This window comes from Haematobia irritans, chromosome 5 (assembly GCF_050003625.1).
Source record: "Haematobia irritans isolate KBUSLIRL chromosome 5, ASM5000362v1, whole genome shotgun sequence".
In the NCBI taxonomy this organism is placed as follows: Eukaryota; Metazoa; Arthropoda; class Insecta; order Diptera; family Muscidae; genus Haematobia; species Haematobia irritans.
Genome location: NC_134401.1, coordinates 54,573,121 through 54,597,754, shown reverse-complemented (window position 1 = coordinate 54,597,754; position 24,634 = coordinate 54,573,121). Strand labels below are relative to the sequence as shown.

General features: G+C 36.0%; 2 protein-coding genes across 2 annotated transcripts in view; one reads left to right on the top strand and one right to left on the bottom strand.

The window, feature by feature from the left end:
* Nucleotides 1-24,634, top strand: part of LOC142239694 (odorant receptor 45a-like) — a 29,118-nt gene that overhangs the window by 905 nt on the left and 3,579 nt on the right. The gene's annotated exons all lie outside the window — the stretch shown is intronic.
* Nucleotides 2,717-4,890, bottom strand: LOC142241057 (uncharacterized). The gene has a single exon (XM_075312799.1). It carries the CDS (start codon nt 3,937-3,939, stop codon nt 3,088-3,090), a length of 852 nt encoding a protein of 283 aa, XP_075168914.1. The 5' UTR covers nt 3,940-4,890; the 3' UTR covers nt 2,717-3,087.

The window sequence follows — 24,634 nt, the reverse complement described above, 5'->3', positions numbered from 1 at the left end:
AAGTAAATATTTTGCGACAAATTCAAGAAAATTTATTAGACATAATTAAGTTTTTTCACTTGTTAAAGAAAATTTTGTAGTTTGAAGGAAAAAATTGGAGTTCAAAATTGCAAGAATACGAAGTTCATGATGAACGCATTTGCAGTAAAATTTACAAATTTCAAGAAATATTGAACTATTTTGTGGAAGACACGAATTTAGTTAATCTTTATCCTTCATTTGTGTATATTTTTTTCCTCGGTTTTAGTTAATTTAACTAACGTACACAAAAAATTATTAGAGTAGAGGAAACTTTCTCCAAACATAATAATTCCATGAACTAAAAGAATGTTAAATTGGCTTTAGTGAAATAGAGAGTTCACTTTTTTTTGAGTGTAGTTAATTTTTAGTTAATTTTAGAAAAATTAGATACATTTTAGAAACCTTTAACTAAACTTTATTAGAAATGCAGATGTCACGCCGATTTCACAAAAATATGTTAATAATTTTCAACAAATTAAAGAAAATTTATTAGACATTATTTTTTATACCCTCCATCATAGGATGGGGGTATATTAACTTTGTCATTCCGTTTGTAACACATCGAAATATTGCTCTAAGACCCCATAAAGTATATATATTCTGGGTCGTGGTGAAATTCTAAGTCGATCTAAGCATGTCCGTCCGTCCGTCCGTCCGTCCGTCTGTTGAAATCACGCTAACTTCCGAACGAAACAAGCTATCGACTTGAAACTTGGCACAAGTCGTTGTTATCGATGTAGGTCGGATGGTATTGAAAATGGGCCATATCGGTCCACTTTTACGTATAGTCCCCATATAAAGGGACCCTCAGATTTGGCTTGTGGAGCCTCTAACAGAAGCATATTTCATCCGATCGGGCTGAAATTTGGTATATGGTGTTGGTATATGGTCTCTAACAACCATGCAAAAATTGGTCCACATCGGTCCATAATTATATATAGCCCCCATATAAACCGATCCCCAGATTTGGCTTGTGGAGCCTCTAAGAGAAGCATATTTCATCCGATCCGGCTGAAATTTGGTACATGGTGTTGGTAGATGGTCTCTAACAATCATGCAAAAATTGGTTCACATCGGTCCATAATTATATATAGCCCCCATATAAACCGATCCCCAGATTTGGCTTGTGGAGCCTCTAAGAGAAGCATATTTCATCCGATCCAGCTGAAATTTGGTACATGGTGTTGGTATATGGTCTCTAACAACCATGCAAAAATTGGTCCACATCGGTCCATAATTATATATAGCCCCCATATAAACCGATCCCCAGATTTGGCTTGTGGAGCCTCTAAGAGAAGCATATTTCATCCGATCCGGCTGAAATTTGGTATATTGTGTTGGTATATGGTCTCTAACAACCATGCAAAAATTGGTCCACATCGGTCCATAATTATATATAGCCCCCATATAAACCGATCCCCAGATTTGGCTTGTGGAGCCTCTACGAGAAGCATATTTCATCCGATCCGGCTGAAATTTGGTACATGGTGTTGGTAGATGGTCTCTAACAATCATGCGAAAATTGGTTCACATCGGTCTATAATTATATATAGCCCCCATATAAACCGACCCCCAGATTTGGCTTGTGGAGCCTCTAAGAGAAGCAAATTTCATCCGATCCAGCTGAAATTTGCTACATGGTGTTGGTAGATGGTCTCTAACAATCATGCAAAAATTAGTCCACATCGGTCCATAATTATATATAGCCCCCATATAAACCGATCCCCAGATTTGGCTTGCGGAGCCTCAAAGAGAAGCAAATTTCATCCGATCCGGCTGAAATTTGGTACATGATGTTGGTATATGGTCTCTAACAACCATGCAAAAATTGGTCCACATCGGTCCATACTTATATATAGACCCCATATAAACCGATCTCCAGATTTGGCTTGCGAAGCCTCAAAGAGAAGCAAATGGCATCCGATCCGGTTGTAATTTTGAACATGGTGTTAGTATATGATCTTTAACAACCGTGCCAGAATTGGTCCATATCGGTCCATAATTATATATAGCCCCCATATAAAACGTTCTCCAGATTTGACCTCCGGAGCTTCTTGGAGGAGCAAAATTCATCCGATCCGGTTCAAATTAGAAACGTGGTGTTAGAATATGGTCGCTAACAACCAACAAAAATCACACAAAAATTGGTCCATATCGGTTCATAATCATGGTTGCCACTAGAGCCAAAAATAATCTACCAAAATTTTATTATATAGACAATTTTGTCAAAATTTTATTTCTATAGAAAATTTTGTCAAAATTTTATTTCTAGAGAAAATTTTGTTAAAATTTTATTCGGTTCATAATAAAATTTTCATCATTGTCAAAATTTTATTTCTATAGAAAATTTTGTTCAAATTTTATTCGGTTCATAATCATGGTTGCCACTCGAACCAAAAATAATCTACCAAGTTTTTATTTCTATAGAATATTTTGTCAAAAGTCTATGTAAATCTGCAGGATTGGTAAGGGTTCTAGAGAAATGGAAAATGGAAGCTGGTGAATCTGGTTCCCCAAAAGATTGTACCCAAAGGTATAACTCAGCAAAATCCAATCCAATGGTCGAAATATGGAACGGAAAAAATGTAATCGAATAAAGGCAGGATTAGCACGGGAAGCAAATTCTCGATATAGTAGTTGAGCGGTTCTAGGATTTCTTACCAGTGTTGTAGTGAAAGACGGATAAAAGCGAAGGTTTTTTCAGCAAGACGGAATTCAACTTTATTGTTTGAAGGTGTTAACAAGATTGATTTAGTGATACTTCAGTACGCCATTTCAATGTATTGTACATAGGTAATTTAACGAAGTAGATAAGTTTTTTCTTACGAACTAAACGACCTCTGCAGGTGAGGTTTTTTACAGAGATGGGAAACGTTTTTCACATGAACATTTCCGCCTCCTCTTGCAGTAATGCAATTCTTAAAACAAAAATTAGGATATATTACTTTACTTCAATAGTTGAAATTAAAAAAAAAAAAACTTAAAAAATTGATTTATGCGTTAATGAAATTCAATTTGCAAATTTGGTAACTTATGAGACATGTGAGAAATGGTAAATAAATTGATCTAAGCGGAACAGGAACCGGAAAGGACCCATCCAAAAATGGTGTTTAACGCAACGGGTAGACCCGAGTTACTGGTGATTAATCCAGGCTGAATTATTTTAGAATATATATCTGCGCCAAAGACCAGCGCAAAGGGTCCACTTTTGTAGAATTGAGGGTCGGCTAATGTCAAGTTGGGAAATTTAGATGCGGTCGATTTTGGCAGAGATTTCTTTGGGGTGTCCATAGAAATTCGATTGTTGACAATCATCATTGCTTCCACGGATATGTAAGGAGGTTGCCGAGATCGAATGGTTACGGGGCATATAGTTTCCTCACCGAGTGTCGTCTTCGGAAGATTGAGATCTTCAACTAGGCGGTATGAAATTTTGCTAACGGAAGTACATTGGTCTATAACTGCCCTGACTGGGTGCCGTTTGGTGCCATGTAAAACTTCGACTATTGCGGTAGGAAAAAGCGTTGTTGAGTTGGGGCTAGTTATAGACTCAAGACTGAGAGTTTTCGGAATAGTTGAAGATGACTTCCTTCTTGATGTAGATCGGTCAACACGTAACTGTTTTTCACTATGGAGGGGAATCTGAGTATGGCCTTTTTGATGGATATGCAACGAGGAATGATGATTGCCACCACAGTGTTTGCATCCAAGTGATGAAAAACAGGATCCGGAAGAATGTTTATGGGCAAGGCAATTGGTGCAATAATTGTGTGAAATGACAACTTGCAATCGTTTCTCAACCGACATCTTCTGGAACTTTTGGCATTTGCTTAGACCATGGACACCCTTGCAAATCCTACATGAATATTGCCTCTTAACATGGTGGATCTTCGTAACTCTGCTTTGGACGGAAGACATTCTGTAATGATAGGGATTGATATTATACGAATTTTAACATGGAGGAAGAAGTACAATTTTCACAAGGGGACGAGTAATTATTCCTTTTGCCGTCAGAATATCTACTACTCGAACTAAATTATCTTTCCCTGGATATATTTTCGAAACTCTTCCCAATTTCCATTCAGTCGGAGGTAGGCAGTCGTCGCGGATAACAACCATGGAACCTACTTCGATATTTTTCTGAGGTGTTTGCCATTTCATGCGTTTATGCATTTCCTTTAAGTACTCATGCTTCCATCGAATACTGAATTGTTGGCACAAAGCTTTTACTTTACGCCACCGGTTCATAACGGATAGATTAGTTTCAGATTCAGATGGCTCACATACGGAAAGGATCGGACCACCAGTTAGGAAATGTCCTGGTGTTAAGGAGAGCATATCGTTTGGATTTTCAGACATTGGGGAAATCGGTCTAGAATTCAGGCACGCTTCTATTCGGGCTAAAATTGTCGAGAATTCTTCAAATGTAAATCGATGATCCCCCGCTATCTTTCGGAAATGCTGTTTAAAACTTTTTACCCCAGCTTCCCAAAGACCGCCCATATGCGGAGCTCCAGGTGGAATAAAGTGCCATGAAATTTCTTGATGAGAGAAATGAGAAGAAATAGATTCTCGCGAACATCGGATTACATTTTGTGCAAGTTCTCTGGACGCACCCACAAAATTTTTGCCATTGTCTGAGTAAAGATTTTTCGGACAACCACGGCGTGAAACAAAACGATGAAATGCTGCCAGGAAGTCTGGAGTCGAAAGGGTGGAAGTAATTTCTAGATGAATGGCTCGAGTTGCGAAGCACACGAAAATGCAAACGTACCCTTTTGAAATGAGACGTGAACGGCCAGCATATGCCTTGATGTCGAAAGGACCAGCAAAATCTAGTCCTGTATTTGTAAACGGCCTGGAAAGCGTTGTTCGCTCAGGGGGTAGAGTGCCCATTAACTGCTTCTGGAGTTTGTGTTTCGAAATGACACATATTTTGCAGTTATGGATTGTGGACTTTAAAAGGTTCTTAGCTTTTGGAATCCAGAACTGAAGCCTTAGCATTCGGAGCATTAAATTATTTCCTCCATGTAATGTGATCTGATGAATGAATTTGAGCAACAATCTCGAAAAATTGGAATTATATGGTAATATTATTGGATACTGCTCGTTGTATGTTAGACTTTCAGATCCAGCAATTCGACTACAAACTCGCATAAGGCCAGTGGAGTCTAGGAACGGATTGAGATTCGAAATCGAACTGGACGGAGGAATGACTTTTGATTGTGTTAGATTTTTATACTCATTCGGATATGCATATTTTTGTGCCAGCATGATTAAACTATTCCTAGTTTTTTCAATGTCTTCTCTTTTCAATTGAATGGGGTCGGATGAGGGAGATATTTTGCGAATTTTGGAAATAAATTTGTAAACGTATGATAATACTCTTAGCGCTCGTCCGAAAGAAGAAAATCGAGCTAGAGGATCATCGTATTCACGAAAGTAGGCGAAATGAGAAGAAATCTTTTTCTCCAGAAGATTTTCATCGATTTCTTCGGTTATTGAATTCGGCCATAGGCTTGCGGAAAGTTGTAACCAGGAGGGACCACGCCACCATAATTCGTTCTCGAACATTTCAGACGGATATGCTCCACGGGATGCTATATCAGCCGGATTGTGCTTGGATTCGACATGAAACCAATTGTCAACATTGACTATTTCGGATATTCTAGAAACACGGTTTGCTACGAATGTCTTCCAAGAAAAAGCAGGCTTTTTTAACCAGGCCAGAACAATCATAGAATCGGTCCAGCAAAAGATTTTAATATTAGGGAAGGGAAAAATCTCCATCAAGGACTCAATAGCATCAGCAAGCAAAACTGCTCCGCACAGCTCAAGACGTGGAATGGAAATAGTCTTGAGAGGAGCAACTTTTGATTTTGCCGTGAGCAAGTGTATTTGAACGACACCATCAGGTGTTTCAGATCGAATGTAGATTGCAGCGGCATAAGCTTTCTCGGATGCGTCGCAAAAACCATGCAACTGCACCTCGCAACCGGGTTGGTATTGAACCCAACGAGGAATTCTTATTCTCTCAATGGACGGATAGTTTTCTAAGAAATTTTTCCATGTCGCTAGTAATTCACATGGTATAGGATGGTCCCAGTCGACCTTGGACGACCATATATCTCGCATCAACAGTTTGGCTGTAACGATATAGGGACACAACCACCCTGCAGGATCGAACAATTTCGATATCTCGGATAATATTTGTCTTTTCGTCGGGGATTTGGAGGATTTAATTGCCTGAGCGTGGAAATAAAAGTAGTCGTTCTTGGCGTTCCACCTTACACCTAAAGTTTTCGCCAAACTACTATCGTCAAACTGAAGGAAGTCTTCGTTAAGCAAATATTCCTTTGGTATAGTGCGGAGGAATTCTGTGGAATTTGAAGTCCATTTCCTCAACGAAAATCCAGCGGAATTTAAAGCGGATGTCAGTTCTGTCTGTGCCCGAATGGCCGAAGAAATATCATGACTTCCGGCTAGGATATCGTCCACGTACATGGAAGACATAAGGATTTGACTGGCCAATGGAAAAGTATTTTTCACATCAGTAGCCAGCTGCTGTAAAGTGCGAAGTGCCAAGTACGGAGCACAATTCAAGCCGAATGTTACCGTTTTCAATTCGTACTCACGTAAATCTTCGGTCGGATTATTTCGATAAATAATTCTTTGAAAGGGAGTGTGTTTTGGAGCCACGGAAATTTGACGATACATTTTTTCAATATCGCTGTTAAAAACGATTTTGAAAAATCGCCATTGAAGCAAAAGACTCGTTAAGTCAAGTTGCAAGGAAGGGCCACAATGAAGGACGTCATTCAGACTGATTCCATTTGAAGTCGGATTTGAAGCGTTAAAAACCACTCGAAGCTTCGTTGTAACTCTGTCGGGACGGATTACGGCATGGTGAGGCAAATAGTATCGATCGACATTTTCAAAAGGATGGGAGAGAATTTCTTTCATATGACCTAGTTGCAAATATTCACTAACAACTTCGTCATATTGATTTTTGAGTTCAGGGGTACGAAGCAAACGATTCTCATTACGGAAATACTGTGCAATTGCATTTTTCTTCGAGTATCCCAGTTTTAAAGTCTTTTGAAATTCTTCCTTGAATGGTAATTGAACGATATAGCGCCCAGACGGATCCCTTTCTGTTGTTTGGGAATATAAGTTTTCGCAAAACCTATCTGCTTCGGACATATACTTCCTTTTAGGAAGGTCTTCCACCTCAAAAAATTTAGAAATTTGTTTATCCAAAGCCAATTCATTGAAATAGGAAACGATTGTGCGAAAAGACGAAATGTTTTCGGATTGAATTGGCATTGGACCAGTCAAAATCCAACCAAATATCGTTTCTTGGGCCATAAGGGACCCACAAACTTGCCGCTTTATTCCGTCAAGCATGACTTGTGGAATGAGATCGGCGCCAATTAGAACATCGATATAAGATGTTTTGAAAAACTCCGGATCAGCTAATTCGATATTTGGCAGATGGGAAAACATTTCCATGTTTGTCGAAAAGGTTGGTAACGATGAGGTGAGTTGTGGAAGTACAATGGCAGTAGTGTTAATAGAAATTTGGGAGTTAATTGGAGAACTTATACACAGATTGCATATTTTTTGAGAACGTGCTGAAATAGAACCATTGAGTCCAGAAATATGGGCCGATATTTTGTTGGCATTGAGCTTGAGAAGTTGGAAGAAATGCTCGGAAATGAAGGAGGCCTCAGAGCCCGAATCGAATAATGCTCTTGCCTTGAAAATATCGCCTTTGTGTAGAACATGAATAATAGCAGTCCCTAGCAACACTTGTCTAGAACTTGTAGCCGCGAACGACTGAACAGATTCTTCTCCGTTTTGGTAAGAGGATTCGGAAGTGGACTGTATAGCTTGAACGGAAGAACCGGATGTCGAAGCGGAAACGGAGTCGGTTTGAGGATTAGTTGAGGATGTACACAATAACGTATGATGTCGTCGCTTACACTTAAGACAGTTAAAAGCGCTTTTGCAATCCTTCACCGCATGATTCTTTGCAAAGCAGTTCAAACAAAGTTTGTATTTTTTTATTAAGCCCATTCTGTCGTTGTAACACATGTTTACGAATTTCGGACAAAGTCGGATGGAGTGTGATTGATTTGGACAAAGTTTGCATAAAGGAACTGCAAGGCTATTTTGATACGAATTCACTCGTTTTGGAGCGGAAACCTTTGGGGCTGTCACTTTCGGCACATTTTTGGGAAAATCGTTTGGCTGCGAATTAGATGGATGATCACTTAGATCGAGCACCGTCTCCAATGTTTGATAACGACGAGTTAGGAATTCATCGAGCTCTCTCCAAAACGGGCATTCTGTCTTATTAACCACAGATTGTTCCCATAAGGATAATGTGGTTTCTGGAAGTTTTGTACAACACAGATAAACGAATATCGGATCCCAAGTCTGAATGTCTATATTGTACAACTTTAAGGCCGATATAATCCCATTAATTGTATTTTGGATTGACTTTATGGAATCTCCGGACTCGAGGGGAATTTTCTTTAAATTGAATAGGACCCTTAGCTGACTATTAATTAATAACCTTTTGTTTTCATAACGGACTTGGAGAGCCTTCCATGCGATGTCAAACCCCTCATTGGTCAACGGAGCCTTCCGAACAACTTCTCGAGCCTCATTCCTTGTTTTATTGTTTAGGTGAAAAAGCTTTTCAACAGGAGATAATCGTGAATTTCGGATATATATGGCCGTAAAGAGGTCTCTAAAAGATGGCCAAGAGAGGTAATCACCGTGAAATAATTCTGTATCGCACGGAGGAAGATGTAAAGTGGATGTCTCATGTCGGACTGAAGATGATTTGGAAAGTGATTGCAAGGATTGCTGAGATTCAATTGCCTCCCCTATTTTGGACATACATTCCACATAAGTCATATAAGTAGTCCGCTGTCGTGCTCTAATAGTCTCAAGATCGGCTCTGGCATCCTCGTCTTTAGAAGCCATCAGTTCTTGAACACTTTCTTCGTATTGAGGCTTAACTTGTCGCCAAATGTCCCGAAGTTCCTCCCTGTGAACTTCTAAGGTGTGGATCGAAGATGTGTTAAGAGATTCACCACAAATTTCAGCATTGAATATAATCAAGGCGTCCGAAATTTGGGTGAATTTGGTTATAGCGGACATTTCTAATCAGAAACAAGTAATACGAAAATGGAACCTCACAAATAAAGAAATATGAGGGAAAATTTAGAACAGAATTAAAAAAAAAACAAAAATTATGGAAAATATATACGAAGAGTGGATAAGAACCCGTTTCTTTTATATAAAATCGAAAGTTACAATTGAGCACCTTTCCAAAACGATAACTGTGACAAAGTTTAACAGAGTTGAAGGACTTCAAGGGTATTTTTGATGTTCGATGACAATTATGAAATAATCCGAAAGTATTTTTTAAAATAATAATTGACTATTGTGTATGAACAGGCGAAAGAAATCCAATATAAACTTTTTATCCCCCGATCATAAAAAAAAAAAAATTAAATTCTCTTTTTTTGATCAGAAGATTTTAATTTCAATTTCCCGAAAAATATTTGATTTGTTTGATCCGACGATTTTATATTAATTTCACAAAAAATAGTCAATTTTTTTGTTTTTTAATTATTAAGGATTTGTTATTTTTTTTCCAATCAATTTTAGTAGATTGAACTCCCACAACGGGTACGAATTACATTGGTTTCTTTTCCTCACGTGATATCTGGAAAATTTTGCTGAAATTTTGAATCGCATTTCACGATGAAGGAATTAATTCTGGAAATATTTTTTCATTTTTGAATAAAAAATGAAATAAAAACTCAACGCCGGACGTACGTATTGGAATATTTCTATTTCCTATATGTTGAATATCAATTTTAATTGGGAAAAGAAACGTTTGCATAGGCAATAGGATATGAGAGACGAAAAAAAAAAAAAAAAAAAAACAAACAAATATCGAAACCTCTATCGAAAATTCTAGACTCTTTTCCTTTGAGTGTCACACACGGAATTGATTTTATGGCACAAGCCAATAACAGCTTAGTAGAACTTTGGAAATTTAAATGTTTCACTCGAACTTGGGTTGGAAATTTTCCTGATGTGGAAATGTTATTCCATTTGGCGGAGTAAACCCTTAATATGGGACGGACGTTTTGGAGTAGGTCAGGTATTAAATATGAAATTTCATTCGCAGAAAAAAAATTCGAGAATGAACAATAATAACATAAGCAATTGTGGGTTAGGAGTAAAAAAAGATTAGGTATCAAATCTTCCACACGAATTTTAAATCATCATTAGCTTTTTCGAAATAGTTTTTCTTTGAGTTTCAAAACTCAAATTTTAGCAAATTTCAAAAATTTTAAATTTCAGTTGAATAGTCCATTAGAAGTTCATGTATGCCACATACAATAAAAACAATTTACATCCAAGTCGGAATTAGGTATTATGTAAACAAATTTCGAAATATATTTCCCCTTTTTTTTGGCTAGAAACTGTTCCGTATTAGGGTTTCGAAGCAAACCAAAACCGAAAGAAATAACAATATTAGAAATTGTCACTAGGTTTCATTACCAAATTTACTTTCACTTCTCGGAATTACACAGTGTAGGAAGGGAGCAAACTACCATACATGAAGCTGGATGTAACTTGATAGTTTCTCTTTAGGTGCCGACAAGGAGGCCCCTCGTAATAACAATTTGGGAACCACTGCTTTTAAAAAACTATTCTGTATATTGGCAAATTAAATTTTCATAGCACGATCTTTCTAGTCAGACAAATATATTGGGAATTAAATTCGCAGATTTGTTCAAAAAACTCACTCCTTATACATTCACTTCACCTTCACTGGGACCCTTTTAAAGCAGATAATTTATGTTAGAATTCGGGACCAATGTTTTTTATAATAAATAAACTTAAAGAAAAAGACCAAACAACATATAATGCAGTTTTTTTTCTCTCACTGACAATTCGTGCCTTATGATCCAGTTATGCTGTAAATTCAGCTCGTGTTCCCAATTTCACTGCAAATTATTCACAAACCGTCGAATTTGTCGTATTTCTGCTCTATTCACTTTTGGGCGATTATCACGAATTTCTCCGGATTTTTGTAGAATATTTATCTTATTGTTATTTCTCTTTTAATAAATACAAAAATTAATTTCTTCCATCACCTTCACAAAAAACGTGACATTATCGTTCTCTCGGTATTACTTAATGAGATTAACTACGCTGCTATATTTGCTACCAGAAGTATGGAAGGGGAACTTGCGAGAGGTTGAAGTGTTATACGGATCAAGAGAGCTACTTATAACATAAATATCCCAGTGAGCAACAAATTAAGGGGCAACGAATAAACTGTGATACATATGTTCTCTGTGGAGGGGAAGTCTATTGCTGTGTAGTGATACCGTATGACGCTTCTCGCTTGAAGCTGTAGCTAGCATACGCGTAGGGGAGTAGCAATGGTATGACACCTTTGTTTCTCACTGATTGGGCAATGGTTTGCGGAGAATGTTATACCTACTGCATGTTTATATAGCAGTTTTAACACCAAAAGGTATCGAAGGGGAAATGCATGTGGGGAATTCGAAACGAACACTGCGCGATCAGTGGAGAAAACTAGAAAAAAAAAAAAATCAAAAAGGGGAATTGCTAGAATTTGAGTTAGGGAAATTTGAAATTTAGTGAGAGCGGACAATATGATCTATATGTATATATAGATTAATGAAGTAACGAAAAAAAACTTGAGCAATTTTACATGTGATTTCTAATGATCGTTTTGGTTTTATTTTCCCTTATTTAATATTTGTATGACAAACCTCACCTTTTTCAAGGTGAACTTTAACGGAGGAGAAATTTAAGTGTGGATAACCTAAGTCTTGGATTTCTGACACAAAGCACTTATTGAAACGAAGATTGAATCCTTATCGAAACACGGAATTAAATAATGGACAACAATAGAAAGTTGGGAAATAGGTTTGAGTTTCTGACGGACTTTTTTTTTATTGATTTTCCTTATGAAAATTTTAAAGAGCACTTTTCCTTTAACACACAAAATGGTATGGTACTCACGGAAATTTTCCTTCTCTTTCGTTTGGGCGAATTTTACCTTTACAGCAATGGAATCAAATTGGACAGGATTACTTAGTTTTCTTTCAGGATATCCAAATCCGGCTCGAAGGACCTTGTAAATCTGCAGGATTGGTAAGGGTTCTAGAGAAATGGAAAATGGAAGCTGGTGAATCTGGTTCCCCAAAAGATTGTACCCAAAGGTATAACTCAGCAAAATCCAATCCAATGGTCGAAATATGGAACGGAAAAAATGTAATCGAATAAAGGCAGGATTAGCACGGGAAGCAAATTCTCGATATAGTAGTTGAGCGGTTCTAGGATTTCTTACCAGTGTTGTAGTGAAAGACGGATAAAAGCGAAGGTTTTTTCAGCAAGACGGAATTCAACTTTATTGTTTGAAGGTGTTAACAAGATTGATTTAGTGATACTTCAGTACGCCATTTCAATGTATTGTACATAGGTAATTTAACGAAGTAGATAAGTTTTTTCTTACGAACTAAACGACCTCTGCAGGTGAGGTTTTTTACAGAGATGGGAAACGTTTTTCACATGAACAGTCTATTTCTATAGAAAATTTTGTTAAAATTTTATTTCTGTAGAAATTTTTGTCAAAATTTTCTTTCTATAGAATATTTATTTCTATAGAAAATTTTATTTCTATAGAAAATTTTGTTAAAATTTTATTTCTGTAGAAAATTTTGTCAAAATTTTATGTCTACTTTGTCAAACTGAATTATATACGTATTGGATCGATCTTTTTGATTTAATATATACCACGTATGGACTTACATCAATTTAGAAGATGATGTTAGGAGGTTTTAAGATACCTTGCACGCGTTACCGCAACTTAAGTATTTAATTCGATTGTGGATGGCAGTGTTTAGAAGAAGTTTCTACGCAATCCATGATGGAGGGTACATAAGCTTCGGCCTGGCCGAACTTACGGCCGTATATACTTGTTACTTATTAAAGAAAATTTCGTAGTTTGAAGGAAAAAATTGGAGTTCAAAATTGCAAAACTTTCTTTAGTGCCCTACAAAGTTCAAGATAAAAATGTACAAATTTTAAGAAATTCTGAACTATTTTTTGTATAATTTGTATACCCTCCACCATAGGATGGGGGGTATATTAACTTTGTCGTTCCGTTTGTAACACATCGAAATATTGCTCTAAGACCCCATAAAGTATATATATTCTGGGTCGTGGTGAAATTCTGAGCCGATCTGAGCATGTCCGTCCGTCTGTTGAAATCACGCTAACTTCCGAACTAAACCAGCTATCGACTTGAAACTTGGCACAAGTAGTTGTTATTGATGTAGGTCGGATGGTATTGCAAATGGGCCATATCGGTCCACTTTTACGTATAGCCCCCAAATTTGGCTTGCCGATCCTCTAAGAGAAGCAAATTTCATCCGATCCGGCTGAAATTTGGTACATGGTGTTGGTATATGGTCTCTAACAACCATGCAAAACTTCATCCACATCGGTCATTAATTATATATAGCCCCATATAAACCGATCCCCCGATTTGGCTTGCCGAGCCTCTAAGAGAAGCAAATTTCATCCGATCCGGCTGAAATTTGGTACATGGTGTTGGTATATGGTCTCTAACAACCATGCAAAAATTGGTCCACATCGGTCCATAATTATATATAGCCCCCATATAAACCGATCCCCAGATTTGGCTTGCGGAGCCTCTAAGAGAAGCAAATTTCATCCGCTCCGGCTGAAATTTGGTACATGGTGTTAGTATATAGTATCTAACAACCATGCAAAAATTGGTCCACATCGGTTCATAATTATATATAGCCCCCATATAAACCGATCCCCAGATTTGACCTCCGGAGCCTCGTGGAAGAGCAAAATTCAACCGATTCGGTTGAAATTTGGTATGTGGTGTTAATATATGGCCTCAAACACCCATTGGTCGAAATCGGTCCATAATTATATATAGCCCCCATATAAACCGATCCACAGATTTTACCTCCGGAGCCCTTTGGAAGAGCAAAATTCATCCGATTCGGTTGAAATTTGGTACGTGATGTTAGTACATGATTTTTAACAACCATGCCAAAAGTGGTCCATATCAGTCCATAATCATATAAAGCGATCCCGAGATTTGGTTTTGGAGCCTCTTGGAGGAGCAAATTTCATCCGAGTCAGTTGAAATTTGGTACATTGTGCTAGTATATGGCCGTTAACAACCATGCCTAACTAGGTCCATATCGGTCTATAGTTATATATAGCCCTCAGATAAATAGATCCCTAATCACACAAAAATTGGTCTATATCAAGTTCACAATTGTATATAGCCCACATATAAGCGACCCTCATATTTCAATTCTCGCTCTCTACGTACACGCAAAAAAATAATTCTTTCCTCCCAAACGAAATTTTAGACAAACAAAGTTCGTTTCTCATTTGCTTTTCGCTGTAAGAAAGTGTATTTGGAAGAAAAGTATATGCTTTTGGTGATAAACGTTTATTCTTTTCCACGATTTCATAAAGACAAACTCAAAACATTGGTTTCTTGCTAATTGCATTGTTTTCTTGCTAATTGCATTTTCCCTTACATCTTTCTCACATCCACGAGGTTGTTTAGTTCTTAACACCTTTTCCTGCAATACCAACAATGTAGAAGAAATTATACGATTTTATAAATTTTAAAATTTTTTTTACCTTTCGCCTGGACGGAGAATCGAACCGCGGACCATGCACTTTGTAAGCCAACACACTAACCACTGAGCTATGTACCTGTTATGGACATCAATAGATAAATATCCATATAAGTTATATTTATATAGCATAGCTTGCGGCGCCCACGAACCAAATAAACAAAGTTTATTTAACAGAAACAAACATTTAGTTTGACACCGTGGAGCAGTGGTTGCTACGTCCGACTTGCATGCCAAGGGTCGTGGGTTCGATCCCTGCTTCGACCAAAGTTTTTTTATTTTTGTTTTTTTTTTTAACATATATTCCAGATATGTTCTGAAGATTCCGAAAAAAATGTTCAACATTACATTGTAGTATATTAAATTTTGAACTGTAAAATGTGTCTTATTAAAGACCTAAAGTCAGAAAAGAACAGTGTTTGATATAAACGAAATGGACTGTGTTGTTGTTTCCAAAATAACTTTTTTTATTGAAAAAATAAAAATTTTGTAACAAACGAATTTTTTTGGTGATAAAAGTTTAAAATTTTCGAAGCAATTCAAAAAACCCTAACAAAAGAAAAACGTTTTCGGTACACGTTTTCCAAACTTTTTTTTTTTGCGTGTACCGTGCAAAAGTCCATATCGATTCGTAATTATTTGTAGACTTACCTATACATACCTTTTTTGTCTAATATATACCACGTATGGACTAACTCACAATTTAGAAAACTATGTTATGAAGTTTTAAGATACCACAACCCAATTAATTCGATTGTGGATGACAGTCTTTCGTAGAAGTTTCTACGCAATCCATGGTGGAGGGTACATAAGATTCGGCCTGGCCGAACTTACGGGTGTATATACTTGTTTCCTCTGTCTTACTTAAGTAACGTACGCAAATAAAAATATTAAAGTCATAGAAACTTCCTTAAAACGTAATAATTCCATGAACTACAAAAGAATTAAATCGACTTTAATAAAATATAGGGTTCACTTTTTTAAGTGTGTATATAGTGTAATGAACCAATCAAATGTCGACTTGAATCGATTTTCAAAAAAAATCCAAAAATTAATTTGCCGATTTCAAACAGAGTCTACGAATAAACTGAAAGGGTCTTTTGGTTGCGCTTGTTGTCCGGAATGAGCAGTTTTCTTACGCCCAAAAACTTATGCAGGAAAAATTACGCAAAGAAAAAAACGTTTGGGAAACCTGTATAGAAAGCGTTTTTCTTTTGTTACAGTTTTTTGAATATCTTCAAAAATTTCAAACTTTTATCACAAAAAAAAATTGTTACAATTTTTTTATTTTTGCAATAAGAGAAATAATTTTTGATCCTAATCAAAGACCATTTCGGAATATGTGTAAAATTCCATTATTTCCGTTTCCAAAAGTTGTATTTATACCCTAAACCACATAGTGGTCAGGGTATAATAAGTTTGATCGGCCAAAAAATGTGCCTACCAGAAATATTGATTTTAGACCCCATAAAATATATACCGATCGACTCAGAATCACCTCCTGAGTCGATCTAGCGCTTGGTGTCCCTCCGTCCGTCCGTCCGTCTGTCCATGTATTTGTTGTTCACAGGATTCCGGTCGCAATTATTAACCGATTTTGATGAAATTTGGTACTTGGAACGAACGCTATTGAATTTGGAAGAAATCGGATCAAATTTAGATATATCTCCCATATATATGTATCGCCCGATTTCGACAAATGGGGTCACGTTGCGCGTTTTTTTCAAACGGATCGTCACCAAATTTGCCAAAAGGTAATCTTTTCCATCGCCCTTCAAGTCTACAAAATTTTATCCAAATCGGTTCAGATTTAGATATAGCTCTCATATATATGTATCGCCCGATTTTCCCAAATTTGGCCACAAAACCTTTATTTATCAACCGATCTTACTCAAAGTTGGCTAAATATAATCTTCTATAGCACTAACTATATGTACAAAAAATCATCGAAATCGGTTCAGATTTAGCTATAGCTCCCATATATATGTACCGCCCGATTTTTCTATATTTGGCCATAAAACCCTTATTTATCAACTGATCTTACCCAAATTTGGCTAAATGTAGTCTTCTATAGCACTAACTATATGTGCAAAAAATCGTCGAAATCGGTTCAGATTTAGATATAGCTCCCATATATATGTATAGCCCGATTTTCCCAAATTTGGCCATAGAACCCTTATTTATTAACCGATCTTACTAAAAGTTGGCTAGATCCAGTCCTCTATAGTACTTACTATATGTGCAAAATTTCATCGAAATCGGTTCAAATTTTGATATAGCTCCCATATATGTATCGCCCCATTTTGAAAAATTCGCCCTTATAACCTTATGTTTGACCATACAGGCCTCATTTCGTAAATGATCTTACTCAAATCTTGCTCAAGGTAACCTTTTGTGGTATTAATCAAACCCGCAAAATATTATGCAAATTGGTTAAGATTTAAATATAGCTTCCATATATATGCATCGCTCGATTTTCCCAAATTTGGCCATAGTAATCTTGTTTATTAACCAATGATACTCAAATTTCAAATTTTGATGTACTAGCCGATCGTACTTATACGTACTTGTAGCTCTTACATAAGAATATTGCTCGATTTTTACAAATTTGTATTTATTACCCACACTAATTTAACGATTTTCTCTTTTTTAATAATGGGCTCAATATTAGTGGCATACTAGCTCCGTAGGCGCAATATATACACATCCAGTGTTGCTAGAAGTAGGGGAAATTCCCTATATGTAGGGTTTTTCTAATATTTAGCGTCTTTAGCGTAGGGCCACAGTGTAGGACATTTTCACTCAACACAATTTGTAATAATTTTAACATTTTGGTGGCTCTAGAGGAGGAAATTAGAAGCCGGCAAGGCTTGATCTTTGACAATGTGTGGTAAACTTTATTCCTGTAGAAAATTTTGTCAACATTTTATTTCTATGGAACATTTTGTCAAAATTGTATTTCTATAGAATTTTTTTCAAAATATTATTTCTATAAAAAATTTTCTCAAAATTTTATTTCTGTGGAATTTTTTTCTCAAAATTTTATTTCTATAGAAAAATTAATTACAAAAATTTGTTTATAGAAACTTTGTCCACAATTTTGTTTTTATAGAGATTGAACAAAAAAGATTACTAATTTGGGTAAAATTCTACCAACTGTGGCAACCGTGGTGGTAATACAAATTTATATTCTAAGTTATATACGATATAATAAAGTACTTAGAACCATTTTTGTTTTGTAAAATTTTTTAAATTTAACGAAAAATATAGTAGGGAAAATTGTTTGGGAATGTATAGGAAAGTAGGGAACTTTTTTTGTCCTTGTAGGGTAAGCCGAACATTTTCCCTGGACACATTGACTATGAGCTATAGTCAGATTGACACAAAGCACCCATAGACATGTACCCCTTAATTTTCTTAAATATGCAACTGCGGTTTATCTCCCAGACCTATATGTTACCCCACAAATGCATATGATTACTAATTCTGTAATGGTGGTTTAGGGTATGATATAGTCGGCCCCGCCCGACTTTCTACTTTACTTACTTGTTTTAAAAATGTATTCAACTAAAGGTACGTTTGTTCTAGATAAAGTTTCTTTATATCGGCACGTGGTCGCCAAAAACTATACTCTATAAATATAACTACTTGAATGTATACGTTACTTGTGTGTTGATGGCTATATCGATATTTGTCTGTTGATGACGGCTACAAAGCCAGTGGATAGCTTACAAACTGTAAGGTCCGCCATTCGATTCTCTGTCCAGGCGAAAGGTGAAACTTAAAAAAATTATCAAATCAAAAAAGGGTGCGAGGGAATATGCAGAAAAATAAAAACATATTTTTGAGTTAGTCTCTATGAAATTGCTTTCACATACTGTAAAAGAATCAACGTTTATCACAAAATGTATACACTTTTCTTCTAAACAAACCTCCTTCCAAATGGGAAACGATATTAGTGTGTCTACAATTATTTTTTTTACGTGTGGATATTTTGAAGAGTCTAATTCCCAGCTATCCTGCCGCACCTTCACTGCACGGCCTTATACACTGTTAGAAAAATATGTTTTTCATATGTTTCGATATAAACAAAATGTGTTTCGGGCACAATTTTTAAACACAATATATTTAAGTGCAAACATGTAATGTTCTCAAACTAACACTAAATGTTTGGAACACCTATGTTAATATGTTAGAATATATTATGTTTGGGGCATGCATGTTTCATAAAAATTATATGTGTGAATGTATACATATATAAATTTACAAATTTCGAGTAAACATATATATGTTGTGATATTTTATTCAGAGAGCGACAGAGAGAGAGAGAGAGAGAGAGAGAGTATAGAGAAAGAAATAGAGATAAAAACCGGGAGGGTTGACGAAATATATCAAATTAACACAGCGAGAGAATCGAAAGAGAGCAATTTCTGTGAAACCGCTTATATGTTGTTTCGGAAACTGCTTTATAATAAGGCCAAAAATTTTATACGCTTAAGTCTAAGTATTATTTAATTTAAGTCTAAATATTATTTAATTTGTGTATATTATAAAATTATTTATGTATGTTTATACTCGACCCCACTTTCTTCCTTTGTTAGAGTTTTTGAATTCCTTCCAAAATATCAAACTTTTATACCAAAACCAGTTTTTTATTACAAAATTGTTATTTTTGCAATAAAAAAATAATATTTTATCCAAAAGCTCAGTCCATTTCGTTTATATCAAGCACTGTTTCTGCACTGTTAGAAAAATATGTTTTTCATATGTTTCGATATAAACAAAATGTGTTTCGGGCACAATTTTTAAACACAATATATTTAAGTGCAAACATGTAATGTTCTCAAACTAACACTAAATGTTTGGAACACATATGTTAATATGTTAGAATATATTATGTTTGGGGCATGCATGTTTCATAAAAATTTTATGTGTGAATGTAAACATATATAAATTTACAAATTTCGATTAAACATATATATGTTGTGATATTTTATTCAGAGAGCGAAAGAGAGAGAGAGAGTATAGAGAAAGAAATAACTTATAACGATAATTGTCTTCTGGTGACTATAACAGCTACGTAGCTCAGTGGTAGTGTGTTGGCTTACAAACTGTATGGTCCTCGGTTCGATTCTCCGTCCAGGCGAAAGGTAAAATTTAAAAAAAAAATTATAAATTTGAATAATTTCTTCAACATTATTTGTATTACAGAAAAAGGTGCCAAGAACTAAAAAATTTCGTGGAAGTGAAAATTATGTTAGGGAATGAGCACAATCTTCTTTGGGGAAAATTCTTCCAAGCATATAATATTTTTGGGCTCAAAATGCTTCCTAACATATAATATTTTCTCATATAACAAACATATTAATGTTTCGGCAGTATCCAATAATATATGTGCTTCCTGCAAAATATGTTTGGAACATATGTTAGAGAGGCGATTTTTTTTGAGGGTGTATACATTGCGACTTTTTGTTACTTTCACATCCTTTTTCGTGGCATCTGGGCAAGGTTGATCAAAATTCGATATACGTTCTTTCTAGTTAAACCAATTTTTGGCAGGAAAAAATTTCGATGCCCTTTCCATTTTTCTAAAAAAATGTATGGGAATGCAATCAAAGTGGTGCAATAGTCAGCATGGCCGTCTAGCATATAAATGATCCTGGATTCAATCCCAAGTTCAACCGAACACTAAAATGTTTTTCAGCGGTGGTTTTTGCCCTCTCAGTAATGCTGGCAAAGCTTCTCGAAGTTGTTTTCTTGTAATGTGAAATACCGTTCGGACTCGGCTATATTGAACTCCTTGACATTGAACTAAACATGGAATCCGGCAGCACCCAGTGAAAAGAGAGAAATTCACCACTGTGGTACAGCAATGGATTGAATAGTCTAAGTGACCCTGAAATAGCGTTTTGCCGCAATACCTAACCTAAGTTATTACATGATTGCTTGATAGGTTAGGTTAAAGTGGCAGCCCGATTAAGATTCAGGCTCACTTAGACTATTCAGTCCATTGTGATAGATAGATGATTGCTTGATACTTTCACATCAGGCGCCTTAGACAAATTACTTATCTTCGATACACAGTGGAACAACAAATTTGGTTGGAACGACGGAATTCATTACCAAACTCCTTAGTAACAGTAAGATCCAAGTTGTACCAATAGAATAATCCGATCAATCAGATTGTGAATGAGACAACCAAAGTAACAATTGTGTTTTATGGTGTCTGTTATACTCTCAAACAAATATTCTTCTCAAAATTCTATAAACGCAAAAATAATACGTTGTTCCCAAATTAAATTTCAGACAATTAATTGTCTGGCTAATTGCATCTTCCTTCATATCTTTTTCACTTGCACGTGATTAATTTAGATCTCACTACTGTTTTATGTAAACAAAGCAAGCAATTAGAAACCACCCAGCAAAAAAAGCGTCGCCACAAAAGTAATGAAAATGTTCTTTTTGGATCCGGAAGTGGTGCAAAATTGACGCAGAAGCGATGAATTTAACATGGGTTTGTCATAGGGCGGAAGTCCTCCATTTCAACAGCCGTTGCACTGAATTTGCACGACTTCTTTAGGTGTGATCCGAATTCAATGGTTTGGATGTAAATTAAAAAATTCTGTGATATTTTGTCAAATAAATAATTTTTATAATTTTTTATAATTTTGACCTCAAATATTTTCAAAACTTCATAATTTTTTAGCATTTTTTCGACAAAATTTAAATGATTTGTACCATTTTATGAATTCTTACTCTGTTTTTAACCTATTTGAAGCAAAAAAAGGTAAAATTACCCATTAAAAGTATGAAAAAACAAGTTAGAAAAATTTTAATCAAAAGAACTTCCTGGTTAGTTAAAATAAAGAACATCATTGGAAGTGCATCTCCTGGAAGTGCTTTTAAAGTTGTGCCTTTGGAAGAACTTCCAAATTTTTTGCTGGGCAATATTCGATTTTATAATTTTTTTTCAAAATTTATCTTTTATCCAGACAGAGAATCGAACCATAGACTATACAGTTTGTAAGCAAACACACTATCCTCTGGACCATGTAGCTCTTATTGTTATCAACATACTACGAGTACTATCGCTGTACCCACCCTACGGGAAATGGAACAACCATAGGACCTGTACAGGACTAGTCCCTGGTATGTATGGACCAGTCCCAGTTCTGGTCAAAACGTAAGGAAGGGACCGGTCACTTTAACACGGGTTTGTCATTGACGGGATAAATTTACACTTTAGGACACGTCTTGGACTCATTCCAAAGGACATGTCCTGGAACAATTTAGCAGGAGCTCCCCATAGACAGGTCCTCAGAAACCTCTTACGGACAAACTCTTAGAAATCTGTTTTATTTTGGGCAGCCGAATCGCATTCGAAATGAAAATAATTTTTGAAATATGTCGCACAATAGGTTATTCTGATAATTTTATTTCACTAAATGTGTAGATCCAATAAGATTTTAATATCAAGCGAGTACGGGAATCAATAAATTACGACTATTTCAAAATAGCAACTAACTGGAGCTGCGGTACCAGTTCTGCGATAGGTCTATCAGTGGCAATTTGCACCAATTTCCCATAGTGCAGTTATATTTATAGACCAGATTTTATAGATCAGATTTTGATTTTTAACTTCATGAACACATTTAAAAAAAAAGAGATCGGAAAAATATCAGTGGGTATAGAATTATAAAGCAATTTAAATTAAACAAGTATATACGGCCGTAAGTTCGTCCAAGCCGAATCTTATGTACCCTCCACCATGGATTGCGTAGAAACTTCTACGAAAGACTGTCATCCACATTCGAATTACTTGGGTTGTGGTATCTTAAAACTTCTTAACATCCTTTTCTAAATTGTGAGTTAGTCCATATAGGTAAGTCTACAAATAATTACTGATCGACATGGACTTTTGCACGGTACGTAGAGAGACAGAATTGAAATATGGGGGTCGATTATATGGGGGCTATATAGAATTATGGACTTGATATAGACCAATTTTTGTGTGATTGGGGATCGATTTATCTGAGGGCTATATGTAACAATAGACCGATATGGACCTAGTTAGGCATGGTTGTTAACGGCCATATACTAGCACAATGTATCGAATTTCAACTGACTCGGATGAAATTTGCTCCTCCAAGAGGCTCCAAAACCAAATCTCGGGATCGCTTTATATGGGGGCTATATATGATTATGGACTCATATGGACCACTATTGGCATGGTTGTTAAATATCATATACTACCACCACGTACCAAATTTCAACCAGATCGGATGAATTTTGCTTCTCCAAAAGGCACCGGATGTCAAATCACGTAGCAAATTTCAACCGAATCGGATGAATTTTGCTCTTCCAAGGGGCTCCGGAGGTCAAATCTGGGGATCAGTTTATATGGGGCCTATATAAAATTATTGACCGATTTCGACCAATTTTTGCATGGGTGTTTGAGGCCATATATTAACACCACGTACCAAATTTCAACTGAATCAGATGAATTTGGTCTTCCAAGACGCTCCGGAGGTCAAATCTGGTGATCGGTTTATATGGGGGCTATATATAATTATGGACCGATGTTGACCAATTTTTGCATGGTTATTAGAGACCATATACTAACACCATGTACCAAATTTCAGCCGGATCGGATGCAATTTTCTTCTCTTAGAGGCTCCGCAAGCCAAATCGGGGGATCGGTTTATATGGGGGCTCTATATAATTATGGACCGATGTGGACCAATTTTTGCATGGTTGTTAGAGACCATATACTAACACTATGTACCAAATTTCAGCCGGATCAGATGGAATTTGCTTCTCTTAGAGCAATCGCAAGCCAAATTTGGGGGTCCGTTTATATGGGGGCTAAACGTAAAAGTGGACCGATATGGCCCATTTGCAATACCATCCGACCTACATCAATAACAACTACTTGTGCCAAGTTTCAAGTCGATAGCTTGTTTCGTTTGGAAGTTAGCGTGATTTCAACAGACGGACGGACGGACGGACATGCTCAGATCGACTCCGAATTTCACCACGACCCAGAATATATTTATTTTATGGGGTCTTAGAGCAATATTTCGATGTGTTACAAACGGAATGACAAAGTTAATATACCCCCATCCTATGGTGGAGCTTATAAAAATAAAATTCACGAAAATAGCGAAACTATATCACTAAAAAATTCCGTAGGTGTATTTGAAATTGTATTTGGCATTGTGGATCTGCCTTTAACGTCAAATTTGATGTTTTTCAGCGTTACGGAGTAGTGAGTGTCAGAAAAAAACGTGTTCGCGTTATGCGGTGTTCACGTTGCCGCGAGTGCACTGTATTCCAAAAATTTTCACAAGATTTCGAGGGAATATTGACATTGCATACACTGAAAAAAAAGCATACTCGGTTCCAAAGATTTTGTCTTTACTTTAAAAAATTTGGTATTGATTCCGAGCCAAAGAAGCGGAGAATACAAGTAAGGATACTTTTAAGACACAATTCTCTTTTAAATTTAGGTTTTGTGTACTTGCTTCTAGGAAGCAAATTTTAATTTTTCGCTTTCTCAGCTTTTTTTTTCATATGCTATCAAAGTCCTTTAAAAACGAGTTAACGGCAACTTTATTTTCCAAATTAGGACTCGACTTCCAGTTGAAATTATGCTATGTTTGAAGTAAAAAACTTCTTTAAAATAAAGATTTGAAAAACATGTCCTATATTTGAACGATTTTTTGCTTTGTAGTCAAGATGCAAAAAGACAACAAATTTAAAGACAATTTCATTAAATTTAAAGATCTTTTCTGAATTATTAAAGTCAAGTTGACCTTAGCCCATAAATTTTTTCTTTCATGTTA

Bases quoted from the DNA above. Each gene is read 5' to 3' on its own strand.
- LOC142241057 (XM_075312799.1), bottom strand. From the start codon at position 3,939: ATGTCTTCCGTCCAAAGCAGAGTTACGAAGATCCACCATGTTAAGAGG.